Here is a 23,054-nt window from a genome sequence, read left to right as displayed (position 1 = left end):
TATCCCAATCCTCCTTTTTCCCCAAGTTCCCCCAATGTTTCTTTGTTTTTAAGACAGGATCTCTACAGGACTCTGGTTGTCCTGTAACTCACTATGTAGAACAGGCTGGCCTCAACCACAGAGATCTGCTTGCTCCACCCCAAGTGCTGGGATTAAAGGTGTGCACAACCATGCCTGGCCTTATAATCGATTTTTAAATTAAATGCTGTGATTTTATGAACCTAGACAAAAATTTAGATAAATTCTTAAGTCTTTTTTTTTTTTTAACCAGACTAGAATGATAGTCAGTGATACTTGTTTGTAAACATCTGTTTTGTAGGAAATGTCATAAGTTTTTACAGTTTGGAGTGGTTTTTGCAAATTCTTTAAGGAGCCTATTACATTATTACATGGCCACTGATAACTATTAAAATGTTACCATATCTTATTAGACAACCTTGTTCTAACTTACTTGCATCAAAGTACTTCACAAATTTGTACCTTGAAGTTACAAACCAATTTTTGTAAAAATGGTATTGAATGATAATGGGCTGTTAAAAATATTGTCATTACTATATTAAAATTGCATTAGTGTAGCCAGGCAGTGGTGGTGAATGCCTTTAATCCTAGCACTCGGAAGGCAGAGGCAGGTGGATCTCTGTGAGTTCGAGGCCAGCTTGGTCTACAGAGCTAGTTCCAGGACAGACCCCAAAGAAACAGAGAAACCCTGCCTCGAAATTAAAAAACAAAAAACAAAAAAATGCATTGGTGTGTTTCCATGTAATGTCTCTTATGGTGATCTGGTGAGCTGTTAAGCAGTGTCTTGTCCGGTGTACTCTTTGTACACCGGTGTATCTTTGGAGAGCATTGCTTTGTAAAGTTTTAGAGATGACAGATTTCTTAGGTTAAATTATACAGTGACCAAAAAAAACTTAGTGAGGAGCAACCTATATAGCAGATCAAATGAGTGATGGATTTTTTTTCATTTGTTGCTTAATTGTTGTTTCTATTAGATATTCTGATTCACCTGAGTTTTTTCTAACAATGTGGTTTGTGTGTACTTTGAATTTACGGAATATTAGATATGAATAAAATCATAGGGACTACAGAATTTAAGAAAATGCAAGTTAATTCTGTTTGACCTATAAACAACGAGAAAGTTAAAAAATGAAGGCTAAATATGGCTGTGAAATGAATGTTTGGATTTTAAAGTAGTTCTGATTAAAAATGTAGAAGTATTCTGTATATCTCAGTATATGAGTATTCCATTTGGAATTTTGCCTCTGTAACAATTCTTGGGCATCTACCCCATGCTCTAGTTCTACTGAACTACTCTTGTTACTTACTTGGATCCAAATATTCTTTAACAGTTAAAATTACATGTGTTAAATTTTACCCTATTAGTTGCTCTGTAAAGTTAAGCAAAACTAAGAAATTGCCTTTATTACTTATCATCATACTTACTTTTTCTTATAAGATTTTGAAATGTACAATTTTTGTCATTATCAAGGTTGCTATAGTTTCTGATAGGTGAGGATTTAGCCCAATTCGTTATTTGGGTAGGATTCTTAAATGATACTGAGTATTTTAACCATCAATTTGATTTATTTGCAGATATTTGATATCTCTTGGGATTTGTACCAGCCAAATAAACTTGTCAGCTGTGGTGTAAAGCATATCAAGGTACAAGAAATTTCCTTCTTTTGTAGCAGGCATTTCCGGCTCTCTGTGGCTACATTTGCGTCACACCGTTAGCCATTTATGGCAGTTACAGATTCTGACAAGACTTGTGTTAAAATGCCAACCTTTTAATACTATGTCTACTCTAGCAAGTGCTTAATGTATAGATATTTTAAGACATTATAATGGTATAAGGTTTATAAGGGAAGTGATGAGTCACTCCCTATTAGGAAACATAGTCTAGCAAGATAGACTCTACTGTGCTCATCTTGTTTCTTCATATTTCACTTGCAAAGTAAGATGTAAAAATAGGAAATCAAACAAACTAAGAGTTTTTCATCTGCAGAGGTAATATTGCCTTGTGGAAGCAACATGGATATTACTACTGTCATTTAGAGACACTTAACCTGTGTGAGTCAGTTAACCACAGTCAGGGTTTTTTCCCACATTTTGCAGCTATGACAGTTCCTACCATCCTCAGAGTTGATGACTTAAAAGGCAGCATATGTTCAAATGCTTTTCATAGTACCCAACTAGGGTTGTCTTTTTCTATGTTTGCCACCTGAAGGGACTTCCACCTTGATAGTTACTGTGTATTTGCTTATGCAAACTGTAGGTTTTGTTTTACTGTAGTTAGATTTTGAAGCCTATAAAGTAAGTGGTGACTTTTTTTTTTACATTTTTATTGAAAATAGAGTCTTTTCTCATACAATATATCAGGGTTATAGTTTTCCTTTCCCTCCTACACCTTTCAGTACTTCCCTACCTCCTCTCCCTCCAGATCCACTCCCTTTCTGTCTCTCATTAGAAAAGAACAGGCCTCTAAGAGATAACAACCACACATTATGTTTATAGTTAGCTTTAAATCACTGGTGCAAATGCCAAATACTTGTTTCTCTTCTACTGTCTTATATAATTGCTCCTGGAAAGTTAATCCCTAGTGAGGGAGAATCTATGTTCTGTCATTCTTTTCTGTGTCTCCCTCCACTTCTTCCTCAAGGTTTTAGGCACATATATTTTAAGCTCTGGGAAGATAGATATCTTTGTCCTTTTATCTAAGGTGATTTTTGATATAGTACTTGAAATATATATGTATATATACATGAACTTATTAGATATATGTGTCATATATAATATATGCTATATTAAATAAGTAGTTGGCAAAGAAATAATAAAGAGATCTTACTGATGATTATATTGTAAATAAAGCTAAAAGTTTAAAAATACTTATTTATTCTCTCATAAATCCCATCTACAGTTTTCCTTCTTTCCTCTCTTCTCAGTCCCTCCCCCAACCTCTACTCTCTTCCAGATCCACTTCCCCTCCATTTCCCTTCAGGAAAGAGCAGGCCCTCCAGGGATATCCACCAAACATCGCATAACAAGTTACAATAAGACTAGGCACATAAACTCATATTAAGACTCGATGTGGTAACCCACTCGGAGGAAAAGGGCCTTAAAATCAGGGAGAAGAGTCAGAAACAGCCTCCATTCTCACTGTTACTAGTCCCACAAGAACACCAAGCTACACAACCATAACATATATGCAGAATGCCTAGGTCAGACCCATATAGGTTTTCTGATTGTCCCTCCAGTCTTTATGAGCCCCTATAATCCCTGGTTAGTTGATTCTGTGGGCTATGTTCTTTTGATGTCCTTGACCACTCTGGCTCCTACAATCCTTCTTCTCCCTCTTCCTCAGCATTGTCTAAGCTCTGTCTAATGTTTGGCCATGGGTCTCTGCATTGACTCCCACTAGTTTTTGGATGAGGCTTCTCTGATGATGATTATGGTAGGCTCCAGCCTACAAGTATAGCAGAATATCATTAGGATCATTTCATTGACCTTTGTGTGTGTGCCAATCTTGTTTGGTTCTATCTTAGGTCTCTAGGCTGTCCAGCCTTTGGTTTGTGGCTCTCCAGGCAGTGTCAGGTGTGGGCTTCCTCTTGTGGTGTAGGTCTCAAGTTGGAACAGTCGTTGGTTGGCCATTCTCACAAGCTTGGCACTACCTTTACCCCAGCACATCTTGCAGGCAGGACAAATTGTAGGTTGAAGGTATTGTGACCGACTGATGGCCCTACCTCACTCTGGATCTGCAAATTTCATGATGTCATTTTTTTTTTTTTTTTTGGTTTTTCGAGACAGGGTTTCTCTGTGGCTTTGGAGCCTGTCCTGGAACTCCCTTTGTAGACCAGGCTGGCCTCGAACTCACAGAGATCCGCCTGCCTCTGCCTCCCGAGTGCTGGGATTAAAGGCGTGCGCCACCACCGCCTGGCTTGTCATTGTTTTTAAAAGATGAGTAATACTCCAATTTTATAAATGTACCACATTTTCTTTTTTTATTATTTTTATTGACCTATACATTTTTCTCTGCTCCCTTCTCTTCCTCCCCTCTCCCCTTTAACCTTCTCCCCTGTCTCCCATGCTCCCAATTTACTCAGGAGACCTTGTCTTTTTCTCCTTCCTATGTACATCCATTTATGTCTTTCTTAGGGTCTTTTTTGTTATCTAAGTTCTCTGGGGTTGTGGACTATAGACTGGTTTTTCTTTGCTTTATGTCTAAAAGCCACTGTGAGTGAGTACATATTATATTTGTCTTTCTGTGTCTGAGTTACCTCATTCAGTATGGTTTTTGTCTAGATCCATCCATTTGTATGCAAATTTCAAGATGTCATTATTTTCTGCTAAATTCCGTTACTCCATTGTGTAGATGTACTACATTTTTTTTATTCATTCTTTGGTTGAGGAGCATCTTGGTTGTTTCTGGGCTCTGGCTATTATGAATAATAATGCTGCTATAAACATAGTTGAGTACATGTCTTCGTGGTATGATTGAGCATCCTTTGGGTATATACCCAAAAGTGGTATCGCTGGGTCTTGAGGTAGATTGTTTCCTAATTTTCCAAAAAAATCTCCATATTGATTTCCAAAGTAACTGTACAAGTCTGTACTCTCACAAGCAATGGAGGAATATTCCCCTTACCCCACATCTTCTCCAGCATAAACTATTATCAGGTACCACATTTTTTAATCCATTCTTTGGGTGTGGGATATCTAGGTTGTTTCCAGTTTCTGGCTATTATGAATAAAGCTACTATGAACATAGTTGAACAAGTGTCCTTGTGGTATGATTGTGTATCCTTTGGGTATGTGCCCTTGAGTGGTATAGCTGGGTCTTGAGGTAGATTGATTCCCAGTTTTCCTGAGAAACCACCATATTGATTTCCAAAATGGCTGTATAAGTTTCTCTTCCCACCAGCAATGGAGGAATGCTCCCCTTGCTCTGTATCTTCTCCAGCAAGAGCTTGAGTTTTTGCCCCTAACCATTCTTACAGATAGAATCTCAGAGTCATTTCGATTTGCATTTTGCTGATTGCTAAAGATATTGAACTTTTCCTTAAGTGTTTCTTAGCTTTTTGAAATTCCTTTGTTGAGAACTCTGTTTAGATCTGTACCTCATTTTTAAATTAGATTATTTTGTTTGTTTATATCTAGTTTCTTGAGTTCTTAAATACTTTAGATATTAGCCCTCTGTCAGATGTGGAGTTGGTGAAAATCTTTTCCTATTCTGTAGGATGCTGTTTTGTCCTATTGATGGTGTCCTTTGCCTTGCAGAAGCTTTTCAGTTTCTTGATGTCCTATTTATTAATTGTTCATCCGAGTGTCTGCAGTATTGGTGTTCTGTTCAGAAAGCTGTCTCCTGTGCTAATGCTCTTAAGACTATTCCTTGCTTTCTCTTCTGCCAGGTGTAGTGTACCTGGTTTTATGTTAAGGTCTTTGATTTACTTGGACTTGAGTTTTGTGCAGGGTAATAAATATGGATCCATTAGCATTCTTCTACTTGCTGACATTTAGTTAGACCAGCACCATTTGTTGAAGATACTTTCATTTTTACATTGTATATTTATGACTTCTTTGTAAAAAAAAAAAAAGTCAGGTGCTCATAAGTGTGTGGATTTATGTCTGCATCTTCAATCCCATTTATCAACCAGTCTGTTTCCTATGCCAATACCATGCGGGGTTTATTACTATAACTCTGTAGTAGAACTTGAAATCAGGGATGATGATACCTTCAGAAGTTCTTTTATCATACAGGACTGTTTTAGCTATACTGTTTTTTGTTTGTTTGTTTTTCTATATGACGTTGACTATTGTTCATTACATGTCTGTAAAGAATTGTGTTGGAATTTTGATGGGGATTGAGTTCAGTCTATAGATTGCTTTTGGTAAGATGGTCACTTTTACTATGCTAATCCTACTGATCCTTGAGCATGGGTAATCTTTCCACTATAGTGTTCCAAATTTCCTGGATGTTTTGGTCAGGAATTTTCTGGATTTAACATTTTCTTTGACCAATGTATCTATTTCTCCTATCATATTTTCAATGCCTGAAATCCTCTCTTCCATCTCTTGTATTATGTTGGTGTTTTGTCTGTGCTTACCTAGATTTTCCATTTCCAGAATCCCCTAAAGCTAAAACTTTTTTAGTTTTAGTTTAAGAGCTCATCTTCTGAGACTAAACTATATCATGAATTACATTTCTTTTCCTTTGGTAGCAACAGTGAGTAGTAAAGTGGTATTTTTGTGCCAGCAGTACATGCGAGGAAACTTAAATCCCAAAGATGATCTAAAACTGTACTGCCTAGTACAGTAGACACTAAGAGATAGAGGAATTTAAGTATAAGCTCAAATGAAATGACATTTAAATTTCATTTCTTCACTCATTAGCCACATTTCAAGTACTCAAGAACCATATGTTTCTGGGGTTCACTGTATGAAATCATATATATATCATATTATATATACACACATTATAAACACATATATTTATCCATACACACACACACGTAGGAAGTGAGGGAGAAATTTCTGTTTTCATTGAGTTTCTATTTGACAGTACTGATCGGGATTCTAGAACAGAGGGATTAGCTCCTGCTGAGTCTCAAAAGCATTTGGAAGCCTAGACTTTCTTCCTCAAAGATTGTATCTCATTTCATCTCAGTGGGTGTTCAGGAATTGTAACTCTCCCCAGGTGATCCTAATGTGAAGCCAAGATTGACAGTCACTGAGCTGGAAGAAAATAATAGAATCAAATTGGGACTGGGTGAAAGGGCAAGACCAACTATTTTTGTGAATATAAATTATGGATGGTGCTTTTAGGTAGAAGTCATAAAATTTCACACATTCAAAGTACTCATTAGCTACATGAATGATTAAGTATCATAAATTTTAATTCTGTGATGCTTCAGAGTTTAAAATTTAAAGATGCAATATTAAAATATATTAAATGGTAATTTACTTTTTTATAAAATAATATTCTAGGGATCCAGTTTCTTTATTTAGAACAATTTCATGTGTAGATCTCTGCCTTACCACATTCATATTTTTCTCTGTGCAAACTATAAAAATTTATTAAACACTGAATAATAATAAGGCTGGCTGTGACGACTCATGCTCGAATATGTCCTCTCCCAAGGATAAATTGGTTGTTTCTAATGGGTATCTTATTTTTAAGCTTTATAAACAGAGCTGTTATCAGCTTGAGACTATCCATGAAAATGACATATATTCTTTTTTTCCAGCCCTCTCCCCCATCTTAACTGTTTGTATCAGATTCAACATAATGTTCTCCCTACCTTTCTGGCACTTGAGATTGAAACCAGGGCCTTGCACAGACACTAAGCAAACTACCTTCAACTGAGCTATATTCCCAACCTTTGTCTTCACTTTCATTCCTAACTCACTCCCAACTTTTTAACCCAAATTACATGTAATTTTTTTTAAAAAACAGAGTGTCTGAAATATAAGATCCTTTGTATTAATTCTTTGAGAAATCATAGATTTATATAGTGTATTTTGATCATATCCACATGTGCTCCTCTCCCTAATTTCTCCCAGATTTATCCCCATCACTGGAACTCACTCAGTGGTTGGTTAACTCCATAACATCCATGACACTATTGCACTCAAGGAATGACCAATGGTCATTATTAAAACAATGGGTTCACAGCAGGGTAAGACTGTTTGATGACTTTTTCCTCCAAGTGAGTTATGTAACATTCCCTGATGCCATGAAAGGTGACAAGCAGGGAGGAAAATTTCTGGTTAGTGTTAATCTGATTTCTATGTGTCCAAAGTGTGTTTTATCTTCAGCAATATGGTCTTACCATCAAGCTCTAGTGGGCAACCAGAAGTGGTGGGAGTAGCTTATATTGGTTTGGAGTATCTAGAACATATTAGAACAAGTATTCTTGGCCTGTTCTTTTTATTTGGCATCTTATAGCTTCTGGGAGAACATTATTCCCTGAGTAGGGTAACTCCAGTTTAATACTTTTGTATCAAAAATACACACACGCACGCACACACACTCACTCACTCACTCACTCACTCACTCACTCACTCACTCACTCACACACACTTAGAAAGTTATAAAGTAGTAGGTGTCCATATGGCTTTTTACCTCCTTCAAGTTAGTTAATCCTCCTCCACCTATTCCCTTACCCTTCACTTCCATCCCCTCCCTACTTAAATATAGCTTTAAAGGAAATGTTAGCTCGAATTCCTTACTCTTACAGATAAAGATTGAAACTAGTGACTAATCTGTTATAACAGCTTGTGGCAACACAAGGATGAGGATATAAACACTGAATGTTATTTTATCATAAGACAACTATTTTAGGTAATTTCTAGTCTGCTGCCATAGTATAGCATTGAATTATTGAAAATACTTTACTTGGTTTTATAAGCATTATTTGATAATATGCTTATACTGTATACATTTTAGTTCTGGAGTTTGTGTGGAAATGCTCTGACCCCCAAACGAGGAGTTTTTGGTAAAACAGGTGACCTGCAGACAATATTGTGCCTAGCCTGTGCTCGGGATGAATTAACATATTCTGGTGCACTCAATGGAGATATATATGTTTGGAAAGGAATCAATCTTATACGAACAATACAAGGAGCCCATACTGTAAGTATATTTGAATATTTGAAATACTGGATATTTACCGCTTAACTTTCTTAAAACAAGCTATCTAATATAACCTGTTGCTAGTCTTCTCAGTTTCTTGAAAAATGTTCTTCTAACAATTTGTTTTAAGATTTCAATGAAGAACCATGTAATTAGACTCATACATATTTATTAACATAGTATAATTATCATCTTATTACCATTGCTGTAACAGTGTCAGAATAGTGGTGAGTAAAGTTTGTTGACTTTAGCCATAGAGTTTCTAGATTAGCTTTAGTAAAATAAAGCTAGTGTTAAGGCCAGCTTAACCAGTAGGCAGTTTTGGAACATATAGGAAATTACCCAAAACCAAAACCATAGACTCATTAATCCGGGGAAGAAGGGATTTAATATTTTTAATAGATTAAATTGTTATTTATTTACTTTGTGTATGTGGTGTTTTGCTTGTATGTGTATCTTTGGAGGCCAGAAGAAGGTGTGAGCTTCCATGTGGCTGCTAGGAATGGAACCCAGTTCATCTGGAAGAGAAGCCAATGATTTTAACTAAAGAGTTATCTGTCTAGTCCTTGGGATTTTTTTAATTCATGATATTTTCATTTAATTAAATTAGAAAAAATGTATTGTTAACAATTTTTTCAGACTGTTTAGCAGTTGAATCATCTCTCCTCAAACAGTGAAGGGGGTTGGTTAGCATGGTAAGATTGTCAACTGGAAAGTACTGACATGCTAAAGAACCATGTATGAATTTCTTGCTGTAAGCAAAAATATCAGTTTTTTTAATTAAAGGTGTGGTAATTCTTATTATAATCTCTAGTATGTAAAAACACTAGTTTTTTCTCTTCATATTTTTCAGCGTAGAATATGAAGTGTTGAAAATTTTTGCTTATCTTCTGGAAGAAAAATGTTAACTTCCTTGATTTGTCATTTTTTATTAATTATCCTTTTGTCTTTTACTCTTGTTTAGTTGGTTGTATTAGGACTTTTGTTCATTCGTATATTAGAGATATGTAGTTTTTCAATATATACGTTGCAGGTAGGGGCCGTGGATGTAGCTCAGAGATAGAATGCTCACCTAGCATCGTGGAGTCCTAGGTTCAATCCTAGTCCTGCACATACATGCACAGAAAAGTGAAAGGTTTTTCCTTTATGGTTTATAGTTTTTTTTATTATGTATAAAACGGTCTTATAACTCAGTCACGTGAGTATTATGATTTTTAAACACTTATTTATTACATTTAGAGTTTTGCCTTCTAGAATTAATTTTATATACAGTACAATATTTAACTTTCTTTTGTTATATACATATTATTAAATACTGCTTCAATTCCATATTGACTTTCTAATGATGGATTATATTTTTGATATGTTATTGGTATGTTTATTTATTTATGTTTCATAAGAAAATATTGCTGAGTGGTTTTTTTTTTTTTTTTGCTTTTATTTAGTATATTTCCCTCTTCCCCACCCTGAGCCAGGATTTCTCTGTATAGCCCTGGCTGTCCTGGAACTTGCTCTGTAGACCAGGCTGGCCTTGAGCTCAGAGATTCAGCTGCTTTTACCTCCCCAGTGCTGAGATTAAAGGTGTGAGTCACCACTACCCAGCCTAGTAGATGTTCTTAAGAAGTTTATGTTGCTAAGTTGATTTCTACCTTCACCTAGGCGGGAATTTTTAGTATGAATGCTTGTGAAGAAGGCTTTGCTACTGGTGGCAGAGATGGCTGTATTCGTCTTTGGGATTTAACTTTTAAACCAATTACTGTGATTGATCTCAGGGAAACAGACCAGGGATACAAAGGTAATAATAAAATGAATGCATTATGCTAAGAAAATTGTGAGTGGACCAATGGTTGTCTTTTGGTGTATACATGTCTTCTATACATTCCTCTTGGAGGTTTTGTTGATAGCTGGGCTCACTATCATGACAAAGGTTCTTTTGTGTGTCTAATGCCTGTTGTAATGAGACCAACAGAGACATCTGATAGACATTTACTTTTTTACCTGTGAATTTTGAAAAATATTTTACTGTTACAATGCTAAATAGAACCATTTGCCAAATAATTACACAACTGAAATATATTGGGAATTGGTAAACTTTTGTTATTGATGATTTAAGTCAATTTTCTTTATTCAGAGAATTTACTTTTTCAGCAATTAGGGGACTTAAAATAGGCATAATAGGATAAATTCTCAGTGTAACATTAGTTATTATTATGTTATTGAATTATAAGACTAAAATTGGAAAGTAACACACTTAGATAATATTTACTTAAAATATTATTTAAATAATATTGGTGCCACTGGAGAGATGTATATAACTCCAGTCTAATTGTTTAGCCTCATCTGTAAATTAAAGCCACTATGAATATCTCCTAGTATTGAATGAATTAATACACATTAGTTATTTAAACTCTTCAGTACATTGTAAGCTTTTAGATGTTAGCCGTTAATCTTATTTTTATTAGTTTAGATGAGCATTATTCCGAAGCTTAGAAAATAATGTCATTCCTTTTCTTTTATTCTGAAGAGGATATTATAAGATATATGGTATCTTTATATTGGCAATATTGTATAAAAAATAATGTTTTTCATAAGGGCCCAACAGTAACTGTGGACAATGCAGATAAAATAAAAGTGAATATGTTTTTTCTTTAAATATGTTGATAAGCAGATTTAAGAAATGACATACAGTGAGAAGTCAGATTCTTATAAAAACACACAATGCACTTCTCTAAAGGCAGGTCCTGAGCACTTACCCATTGTGAGCGCTTGTGAGAGCCTAACTACAAACACAGTCTGACTCTCAGAATTGTGTAGCAAGAAGGAAAAAGTGTATCTAAAGATGGTTAGAAATTAGGTATACAAAAAAGAAATCTATTGTTTCATAAGGAAAAGAATACAAACAATTGAAGACAATGGGAGTGTACACCCAGACTTTCGCACTTTGTCTTATAATCAAGATATAAAGGATATGAAAATTAATTTCCAATTTAAACTGCATTTTATTACTGTAGCATTGACATTTGGTACATTTAACATTTAATACATAATATTGGTATTAAATGTGCTTTTTACAGGTTTGTCTGTGAGAAGTGTTTGTTGGCGAGGTGACCACATTTTAGTTGGAACACAGGACAGTGAAATTTTTGAAATTGTTGTACATGAAAGAAATAAACCTTTCCTACTTATGCAAGGGCATTGTGAAGGTGAACTTTGGGCACTTGCTGTTCATCCTACTAAACCTTTGGCCGTGACTGGAAGTGATGATCGTTCAGTCAGGTAAGTAAATCATTTCTTAGGTAAGGGACTAAGCAATTTCAAATTCAGATTTTAAGAACTAGCATCTTGCCAGGCGATGGTGGCGCACGCCTTTAATCCCAGCACTCGGGAGGCAGAGGCAGGCGGATCTCTGTCAGTTCGAGACCAGCCTGGTCTACAGAGCTAGTGCCAGGACAGGCTCCAAAGCCATAGAGAAACCCTGTCTCGAAAAACCAAAAAAAAAAAAAAAAGAACTAGTATCTTACCAACTAAGAACATGTTTGTGGTCATACACCTTAAATGGATTGTGCATGCCTCTGACCTGCCATGGCGCTCAGGCATGCAGATGCATATACACAAATAAATACGTGTAAAATTTGTTCTAAAATCTACCTCTGTGATGGTATGTAAGCTGTAGGCACTGTGTAAACATTGATGAGTGTGTCTGTATTCTTATAAAACTTTATTTATAGACATGAAATCTGAACTTTGTGCATTTTCTCATGTTTCAAAATTTTATTCTTTTATGATTTAAACAATTAAAATTTATAAAATTCATTTTTAGTTTTCAGTCTATAAAAACATCCAGCCACCTGGTTTGTCCCAGAGGATCTGTTTACTGACACTTGTGATACAGAACAAGAAATCTTCAGTAAACAAAGCACTTAATGTTGCAGCAATGAAACTTTGTGGTCAGGAAGGATAGTGATTCACCAGTGTGGACCGGCCAGATAGGGATTATTGGGGCGAGGGACATGAGAGCGAGAGAGGAGAGGGAATAAAGGAGAGTCAAACTATTTTTGTACAGATGACTGTATCTGTAGGAAGAATCCAAAGAAAATGCAAATCAATTTGTGGAATTTAAAGGGAATTAGTGTATTGCAAACTCTAATTGGTCTTAATAATAAAAACCCAGAGTCAGATATTGGGGTAAATGCTGAAAGATCAGAGAAGTAAAGGGCCACCCACTAGAGAGACTTTTTACGTTTGCCTAGTCCTCAGATTGAAGGGGGCAAGATCCCATCTCCATGAATCCTCAGACTGTATGTGGTGAGCTCCTGTATTCTCCTGCCTTATATTCCTCTCTCTCTCTCTCTCTCTCTCTCTCTCTCTCTCTCTCTCTCTCTGTCCCTAATTATATCCCTTCCTGTCTTTACCTCCCTAACGTTGGGATTAAGGGTTTGTGACTCCCAAGTATTGGGATTAAAGGTGTGACTCACCACTGCCTTTCTCTTTTTCTTTGAGATGAGATCAATCTAGTGTAGTTCAGGGAGGCCTTGAACTCACAGAGTGCTGGGATTAAAGGTGTGAGCCACCACTGCCTGACCTCTATGGCTGACTAGTGGCTTAGCTCTGTACTTTGATCTTCAGGCAAGCTTTAGTTTTTAGAGTACAAACAAAATATCACTAGAATATTGTCTTACTTTAAACCATATTATTTTAACTTTAATGTTCTTATATAGATTATGATTTTTACAGTATACATTAACTATTTTTATTTTTGAATTAAATTGTATAGGATTTGGAGCCTTGTAGATCATGCTTTAATAGCAAGATGTAATATGGAAGAACCAATTCGATGTGCTGCTGTCAATGTAGATGGAATCCATCTTGCCCTTGGAATGAAGGATGGGTCATTCACTGTCCTTAGAGTGAGGTATGCTATTAAAGTAGAAGCAGAAACAGTAATTTACTGTTTTGTTAGAATGTAGAGTACTCATTGCTCTTACCCACTTAGATACCCTCTTCTTTTATATGTGTGCCAAATAAATGAACATACTTCATTAAACGAACATACTTTTTGTTGGAAAATTAAACTCAAGAAGTTTTATCTAGGGGCATTAAGAATGCTTAGCAAATGTGTTGGAGAGAGAGCTTCTGTTCTTACAGAGGAAGTGCCCAGAACCCACTTGGTGGCTCACAACTATTTGTAACCCCAAGTTCTAGGAAATTTGACTCCGTCTTCTGGCTTCTACAGGCTCCTGCACACGTGTAGTAAGATAACCTCAAACAGGTTCACAGACATATACATGGAAAAGAAATATGTTATTTTAAAAAAGAATGCTTAGTGCAGTGGTAGCTGCAGTGTGAACTACAAATTTGGGTCCTTATTTGCTGTTGGTAGTATTATTTTCAGTTATGATCCTATTTTGTTAAATATCCTCAAGGCTATGAGAAATGATGGAATAGAGTTTTGTTTGCTTGTTTATATCTTTATGCTTTGAAAAATGCCTGTATCCTCTGATTTGTCTGACTAGAAATGATTAAGGAATTCATTAAAAGGCTGAGCATAATGATGTATGCCGTTAATTCCAGCACCAGGAAGCAGAGGCAGGTGAATTGCTATGATTTTGAAGCCAGCCCGGCCTACCTGCTGAGTTCCAGCCAGCCAAGGCTGTATAGGCAGACCCTGTCACAAACAAACAAACAGAATTTTTTAAAGCTGTATCTAATTTATGTTGAATCACATTGAGTTTCTGTCCTTTGTCGTCATTAAAAACAGTACTGTAGCATGTTCACAGATCAGTGTTTATGAAATCTTTCTCCTCCATCTCAGTAATCCTCTACCTAGAAATTTTTAATTCATTTTTTAACTTTGCCTTTCTTGTTTGAGTTGCTTCCACAGAAGCTGTCTAGTTCACTACCTTCCGTGCAGTTTTACTGTTATACTCTGTGTAGGCTTTGCCATCTCCTCACAGGATCGGTGGAACAGCCCTCCTAACTGCTCTCTTTACCACCTCAAAACCCTTCCCTGCTGCCATGATAGAGATTCCCTCTCTCTTTGTTAAATAAATCTGTATCTTGACAATTTCATACACATATAATGCATTCTGATTACTCTCATTCCTTGCCCTGTGTTAGTTGATAATTGCCCACTATCAACCCTTCTTCTTCCCTGTACATCTTTTTCTCACACTCATTCTTTCTCCTTTGTTTTCTGACCACCCAGAGTAACTAGTGCCCTTGGTGTGACCTTGGGTTTGGAACTCTATTGGAGCCTGATGGGGCCATAGTTGCTACATAACTGAAGAGGCCTCTCTCCTAGCATACATGTCTATAGCCAGTAATTTAGGTAGGGCCCTATGCGTCCCTCTGTCTGTGAGTGATTAGGTAAGGTCACTGATGCCTTTTCTCCTCCAGCAACCTGCATAGCACTCCTGGCACTGTGGAAGCCACAGCAGGGAAGAAGTTTCCAAATCACTTCCAGTTTTAGAGATTTCTCTTAAGCCACACTTGTTTCATCCATCCTCTCTCCAAAGGCTTTCTGCTCCTTACGATGAAGTTTCTAATCCCTGACATGCTGTGAGGGCCCATCTCTCTGATCAGTTTTCTGTACCTCACTCTGGTTTTTTTTCTTTTCTTTTTTCACCTATTCAAAACTTCTTCACAGCTGAGCTTGATGGTGCAGACTTGTAATCATAGCTGTTCAGGAGATTAAAGCAGAAGGATTATGAATTGAAAGCCTGAGTTCAAGGCTAGCCTACTTAACCTTGTGACTCAAAATAATAAAATAGGCTGTAGTTAAATAGTAGAGTGCTTGATCATCAAGTATAAGACTCTGGGTTTGATTCCCAGTAAGAAAAATAAAAGTAGATTTTTACAGTGGGATGTACTGTTACTTTTTCTTAAATTGTTTTTATTTAATGTCATATTTGCTTTCAGTCACTGTAGATATCCAGTGACATTAAGTACATCTACATTATTGTGTCAGTACTATCATCTCTAAAACTTTTGATCTTTCTACATGGTTTCAGTTTGACATGCTGTAGTCATCTTGATTTATAACTGCCGTATTGATCAGTTAACCTTAATCAGCATTTCCTACATAGTTTCCCAGCATGCTACAAATAGACAAAGCCTATGGAGTTATGTAGAGCTTTCAACGAGACACTGGTGCTGGGAACGTACTTGACTCTGTGATGTTGGCAAGGTAAACTTGCTTGCATGATGCCATTTTGTTCCTCTTTCTAGCCCAGGTTGTAGGGATGAACCTGGGCTTGCTGATGAATGCTTGTGTCTGTAGTTCCCAAAATTTCACCCAGTAAAATTTGTCTGCTTCTCTTTCTTTGGTTGTACCGTATTTTATTAGTTTATCTTTAGCTTCGTTGTTTTCTGCTCTTCCTAGTAGTTTCTGTTTCCACATTGTATTGTGCACCTTTCTTCAAATAGACCACACACTCTATCTTTTCTGTGTGTGCTGCATCTTATTCCTGAAGAATCGTCTCTCCTCTTTTAGACTTAGCCAGCGCCTCATGTCTTATGCTCAAGTCAGATGTACCTTGCTGTGGCTCCTTCCTGCTTTCAATCTAGTCTTAGTCTGCCTTTCAGTATTCCTTTCTGTTTAACATAATTCTCTTGAGCAGTTGCTGTACATTGTCATAGTTATTTTATGTCCATCTCTCATGAAAGGTCAGTTTAGTTTTGAATCCCTTGTACTAAAGCAACATAAGTGTTCAGTGCTATTTAAAGAATTTGAATGTTTGCTCTGACCTTCATGCTTCTGCTTCTCAAATTGCCAACCTGAAGCATTTCAAATAACTAATACAGAATTTATATGGAGAGATGGTTACCACCAAGAAGCAATGATCCTTCCTTCCTCCTGCCCACATCCCCCATCTTTCTGTCCTCCCAACTACTTTGAGTTCTAGAAGTTTGAAAACTCATTTGTGTTAAACTTAAGTGTCCATCGCTTTTATGACTGTTACCAATGCCTATGCTATTTTGGAGATTCCTTTTAAGGCATCCTAGGGGAAATGACTGAATTGTGGCCTATTTTTAAAATAATAAACTAAACAGAACATGGTGGTATCTGCTTGTATTTTAAGTGCTTGGGAGGCCTAGAAGGATTGAAGTTTCAGGCCAGCCTGTGATATGGGCTTCCCCTCTGTATGCTATGAATATGTTTTATTAACATGGATTATTAAAGAATCTTTTTCAGTCAGTGGCTTAGTAGAGTAAAGCCAGGTGGGAAATATAGAACAGAGATATAGAGAGAAAGAGTAGGCAGAATCAAGAGAGATGCCATGTAGCTGCTGAAGCAGAAAGACACCAACTACTAGCCAGAACCTTACTGGTAGGCCACAACTTCATGGAGATACACAGATAAATAGAAATGGGTTAATTTAAGATGTAAGAGTTAACTAGAAATATGCCTAAGCTATTGGCCAAACAGTATTGTAATTAATATAGTTTTGTGTTGTTATTCAAGTCTGGGTGGCTGGGAAATGAACAACCAGTCTCTGTCTACAAGCCTGGACTACATAATGAGACTCTTAAGAAAAGGGAACATTTGAAATAAAATTCACTAGTGGGGAAAAATGAATAAAAAAAACCAAGGCAATTATATAAAGATATATATTCAAATATATTGCTCAAGTGATACATTCTTTCATGTTTTCCTTATTTCCCAAATGTCAGTTTATACATTTGGCTCATTACAAAAATGTGTTTGAAAATTATGGTGTTTAAGAATGTTCTAGCCGGGCGGTGGTGGCGCACGCCTTTAATCCCAGCACTCGGGAGGCAGAGGCAGGCGGATCTCTGTGAGTTTGAGACCAGCCTGGTCTACAAGAGCTAGTTCCAGGACAGGCTCCAGAACCACAGAGAAACCCTGTCTCGAAAAACAAAAAAAAAAAAAATGTTCTATAAATTCAGTATTTACAAGGAACTTTTATCATTAAAAAGTTTGACTAAATATTTTATTATCTAAATCCAGAAATACAGTAGTGCTGTATGGTACTTAAAAATAAGGCTATTTATATATTGAAATTTAGCATTTTTTCTCTTCTACTTTTTTTTCAGTGCTGGGGGTCAAGTCCAGGACTTCCTGCTGGGCAAGTGCTCTATCATCACATACTACATCGTCAAATTTTTTTTTCTATTTATTTCTTGTCAGCAAAGTAATTATTCCCAAGCAGATACAACTTACCTTACTCCTTACTTACATGTATGTCACAGTTTGTAAATACATGACGGAACCTCAGTATTTGGGGACATTTTACAATTCACTTGTGACTTTTGCTCATATGATCTTTTCTTTTTTTCACAGAGATATGACTGAAGTTGTACATATTAAAGACAGGAAAGAGGCAATCCATGAGCTGAAATACTCTCCAGATGGCACTTACCTTGCTGTTGGCTGCAATGACAGCTCAGTTGACATCTATGGCGTTGCTCAGCGGTACAAAAAAGTTGGTGAATGTGTTGGTTCACTTAGCTTCATCACTCATCTGGACTGGTCTTCAGATAGTAGATATTTACAGACAAATGACGGCAGTGGAAAGCGGCTTCTGTACAGGATGCCAGGTGAACTTTTCCAGCACACTGCATATAGTTCATTGACTTTTAATGTCCGTGGTATTTAAATTTTCAATAAGAGTAAATTGTAAATTATGTTTGATTATAGGCAGAGTAATCTGAGCTATTTCAGGCTTTATAGTCTTTTCTACAAGACAAATATCTTTAGAATTCTTTCTCATCAGAATATTGAGTTTTAAAGTGACTCAAAATTCTATACATTTAAAATTTACAATGTGATCTTTAAAAAAAAAAACATTGAGATAAGGTCTCATTATGTTTCCTGGCTAACCTGGAACTGACTATGTAGACCATGCTGGTTTCAGATTCTGAGATCCACCTGCCTCTACCTCTAAAGTGCAGTGATTAAAATTGTGTGCCACCATGCCCAGCCCACTGTGTTTTTTTTTAAAGTATGTACATACATTGGACATTGTAAAATGATTTTCACAATTACACTAATTGTCATATCTCCTAATACAGCTATTGTATTTCTGTGTGTAGTAGACACATTCAAGATCTTTGTTAGCAGATTTCAAGTATACCATGTAGTAATACAGTGTGAATAGTAACAGGTACTGCACTGTACATTCAGAATGGACACTCAGAATTCATCATGCACACCTGGGACTTAGTGCCCTGGAGAACATGTCCCCATCACAGCACTTCTCCCAGCTCTTGGATACCAGCATTGTAAACCCTTCTTAATTAAAACTCCAAACCTCTCAAAATGACTTTCTACACCTCTACTTAATGTGGTGCTTTGTGAATTAATCACTCTTCTGAGAACTTATTTAATAAGATTGGTGGCATAATAAATCAATGCATCTTTACCCAAGATTTTCATTAATGATGTGAGCCCTAAAGTCTTCTTACCTAACACAAATATATCACCCTCCATTGATCATTCCTTTTTAGTCTTTTTAAGCCCCCCTCCCAATTGTATATCTTGGGTTTCTTTTTAATACCTGATTTGTCACTTTGTCGTAGCTTTTCCCCTTTCTTCTTTTCCTTCCTTCTCTCTTTCCCTGTCTCCCTCCATCCCCGCCTTCTTCCCTTCCACTCTTCTCTTCCCCCTTCCTTCTACCTTTTCTTCCTCCTCCCTCTTCCTTCCTTCTATCCCTCCTGTTTGTTTTGTGTTTTATTGAACATATTACAGAATATGTTTAGTAAAAAATATTAAAGCGCTTGCTGTTAGTAGACCCCTTAGATCCTTTCTCTGCTCCCACTTTCTTCTTGTATGCTGGAACAGCAGCTGTACAGTGAGCAGTCGGTTCAGAGTTGTCCAGAAGATGAGGAGAGAGTGGATGTAGGAGAGCTTAGAGACCACTTAGAGAGAGTTGCCAGAGGAGGATCTCATTCTACCCCATAGCTTCCTCAGATCCAAGACCTTGACAATCCCTGAAAAAGGCATCTTTTGCTTTTTCTCACAACTTACCCAGTTGTCACTAATCTGCATTATGATTTTAATACGGTTCAGTTCTTTTTTCCATATGGATGAGCCTGCTGAATTGATAATTACGTTCAAACTCTCTAAACCAATATGATGTTAGTAACATTTAAATTTTTCTAATTTTGTTTTTTTCTTCTAACCCACACTTACCTATCTGTTCATGTTAAAATTTACATTTGAGCCAGGCGGTGGTGGCGCACGCCTTTAATCCCAGCACTCGGGAGGCAGAGGCAGGCAGATCTCTGTGAGTTCGAGGCCAGCCTGGTCTACAAGAGCTAGTTCCAGGACAGGAACCAAAAGCTACGGAGAAACCCTGTCTCGAAAAATCAAAAAAAAATTTACATTTGAGTGAAAAGAATCAAATGAAATAGTTTCTTAAATGAAGACTCTTTTATTTTTAGGAGGAAAAGAAGTGACAAGTAAAGAAGAAATAAAAGGTGTTCACTGGGCTTCATGGACGTGTGTTTCAGGCCTTGAAGTCAATGGGATTTGGCCCAAGTATTCTGATATCAATGATATAAATTCAGTGGATGGAAATTATGTTGGCCAGGTTTTAGTTACAGCTGATGACTATGGAGTTGTAAAATTATTTCGATATCCATGCTTAAGAAAAGGTATCTTTCTTTTTAATATTTTAACTAACCCTCTCATAAAAGATGTTATGTTCTTACATAGTCTAGATAAATGATATAAATTAATATTTCAAAGGATATATTAATTGGTGTAGACTTTATTTTATCATTTCAAAAATTATTGTACTCTTACATTTTTTTTAGTTATGAAATTTTTACTGAAAATTATCCTTGAATTCATTATGACATGTAGTAATAGTTTTTCACCTGACTTGTTAATAATTACTACACATATATTAAAGACAACTCCATAATGGTGATTACAAGAGCAGCTGAAATAGCTTGATACAAGTCTATAGTGAACACATCCAACTTAAGTACTGGGTTTTCATGGTAGCCCAAGCTGTATTGATACTGTGCATGTGTACTAATGATGAATTCAAGACTCTGCAGTCCCTTCATGCTGCCAGTTCCTCCCTGTGAATGTCAGATGCTCTAAATAATAAATAATTCCATTCTGTGAATAAAGGTTGGCTGTATTTTTAGTGAGGGAAGCCCCTGTTTCTAATCTTCTACCACAGGACATGTGAGGCATCAGACATTATTTGATGCTGTTTTTTTTTAAAAGATTCATCTATATTGTTTCATATACTTTTTGGGTTTTTTTTACTGCCATAATATAATAGTGTTGTAAATGCATGTTATATTTTATGCATCTATTTTCCCATTAGTTAGCATTTGAGTCATTTCTAGCCTTTTGTTAACATGTGTAAGTTTCCCAGAACTGTATATAATGTGAAATTGTTGGATGATAGAGTGTATGGATGCTGAACTTTATAAGAAAATGTCAGTTTGCTTTGGCTCACATCCTGTTCAGCACTTGGCCTGACCATTCATCCTTTTAATTTTTGCAAATGTAGGTACTGTAAGTCATATTTTGCAGTCTCATTAAAATCTGTACTGGTGAGACTGAGCTTCATTTTCAGATGTTTGGGGGGAGGTTTCTGTGCTTCCTGTGTCAAACAGAGTTCTCTTGCTATGTGGTTGCTTCTTTGGTTGAACTGTTGATATATTCCAGTAAGTTCAGGTGATTTATGATTTTTATGGATTGCAAGTATCATTTCTCAATGTGCAGTTAGTTCCTTTCTTTTTTTTCTGAGAGATGGTCTTTATAGCCCAGACTGGCCTCAAATTTACTATGTAGTTGAAGAGACTAGACCCAAGTTTTTATCTTATTTATTCTTAGAGTTCACAGGTGTCACAGTTGTTAGGACTGGTGAGCTTGCCTCACTTGGCCAGCGTGTATAGCAGCTCCTGATATTATGAAAGCAAGTCTTCAGAGAGGAGGCTTTAGGTCAGATCCAGCTGTATTCCTCCAAGTCCTGTGTTGCAAGCACATAGTGTCTTCAGCAGTAGGAACTTGGTGCAGTTTTTGTGGGTCCTACCAAAATACATTGTAAAATCAGTAAAGGAAACATTTGCACCCTTCAGTTCATTCATTTGTTCACTTAGCTAATTATTTTAAATCATTTTCCCATCTGGTCATACTTGACATAATGGTCTAATGTTTTAATAGTTTGAATAAAGTAGTTGTGTAATAGTTAGAATAAAGTGGTATTTTGTGTGTTGGCCTTTATCAATTTAAAGATATATTTTTGTTATAGGGGCCAAGTTTAGAAAATATATTGGTCATTCAGCTCATGTAACTAATGTCAGATGGTCACATGATTATCAGTGGGTTATTTCTATTGGTGGAGCTGATCACTCTGTGTTTCAGTGGAAGTTTATTCCTGAAAGAAAATTAAAAGATGCTCTTCACATAGCACCCCAAGGTAAGCTTAAATATCTTCCTCATTCATAGCTCCAAATTAATGATTTTACCATAAAAGCTTACTAATAGCAGAACTTTCAGTTTAAATAGGTCTACATCTTTAAAGTCAGGTGTCACAGAGTATGCCATGTGAAGTAATTGGGTTGAAATTTAATTTATCAAACGAGTAAAGTAATAGTTCTACTAGTAAAACCAATGATTCTTTATCTCAGAGATACAGGTTCCTAGGTTTTGTATATGCTACAAAAAAAAAAACCCAAAAAAATCAGTTCATTTGTTGTGTGTAGTATTTTTAATGTTGATTATAGGTTATATTCACTTATCTACGTATACATTTAAATTTGATGTAGCCATCATTGGGGAGCCAGTGGAGGGATTTAAAGGAGCTGTTGAGTTCGCAGTGAGTGGACAGGAAGATAATCTGTATTAGTACAGTTTACTGACATCTGGGTCACTTGAATAGGTAATTTCATTTTTATTGTTTTATGGCTTTTTTCCATGTCAAACTGACAGAGTCATCCCTTAATTATTAATTTTACATTGTTGTTTTGAAAGTAAATTGTTAAACAAATGATATTTTATTTTTAAAAAATGTACAGAAAGTCTGGCCGAGTCCAATAGTGATGAATCAGATTCAGATCTATCTGATGTTCCGGAACTGGATTCTGAGATTGAGCAAGAGACACAGCTTACTTACCACCGGCAGGTAATGTCCAAGTAGCCCATGATGTTGTCCCCCAAATGCTCACGTTCTTTGAATCTGAAACTTACATTAAGTGTATGAGCATCTTTATTAATACCTACTCTAATCATATTGTTGTATACATACATTTTTAAGGTTTACAAAGAAGATCTACCTCAGCTTAAAGAACAATGCAAAGAAAAACAGAAAAGTGCTACTTCTAAACGAAGAGAACGTGCTCCTGGAAATAGTATTCGACTGCACTTCATTCATGGGTATAAAATACTATTTTTTTAATTAATTTATTTTTTTTTATTGAGAAAAGGAAAAAAAAA

General features: G+C 36.2%; 1 protein-coding gene across 1 annotated transcript in view; it reads left to right on the top strand.

The window, feature by feature from the left end:
* Eml5 (echinoderm microtubule associated protein like 5) overlaps nt 1–23,054 on the top strand; it is a 121,294-nt gene that overhangs the window by 22,189 nt on the left and 76,051 nt on the right. The window contains exons 4-13 of the mRNA XM_005343438.2: nt 1,594–1,662; nt 8,444–8,629; nt 10,289–10,424; nt 11,704–11,905; nt 13,404–13,541; nt 17,934–18,190; nt 20,036–20,248; nt 21,871–22,038; nt 22,637–22,743; nt 22,876–22,994. Of these exons, the coding sequence (XP_005343495.1) occupies nt 1,594–1,662; nt 8,444–8,629; nt 10,289–10,424; nt 11,704–11,905; nt 13,404–13,541; nt 17,934–18,190; nt 20,036–20,248; nt 21,871–22,038; nt 22,637–22,743; nt 22,876–22,994 (1,595 nt within the window). The remainder of the gene's footprint in view (nt 1–1,593; nt 1,663–8,443; nt 8,630–10,288; nt 10,425–11,703; nt 11,906–13,403; nt 13,542–17,933; nt 18,191–20,035; nt 20,249–21,870; nt 22,039–22,636; nt 22,744–22,875; nt 22,995–23,054) is intronic.

The sequence above is a fragment of the Microtus ochrogaster genome, chromosome 1, assembly GCF_000317375.1.
Source record: "Microtus ochrogaster isolate Prairie Vole_2 chromosome 1, MicOch1.0, whole genome shotgun sequence".
In the NCBI taxonomy this organism is placed as follows: Eukaryota; Metazoa; Chordata; class Mammalia; order Rodentia; family Cricetidae; genus Microtus; species Microtus ochrogaster.
The sequence above is the reverse complement of the archived record's forward strand: the minus strand, read 5'-3'. Positions and strand labels throughout refer to the sequence as shown.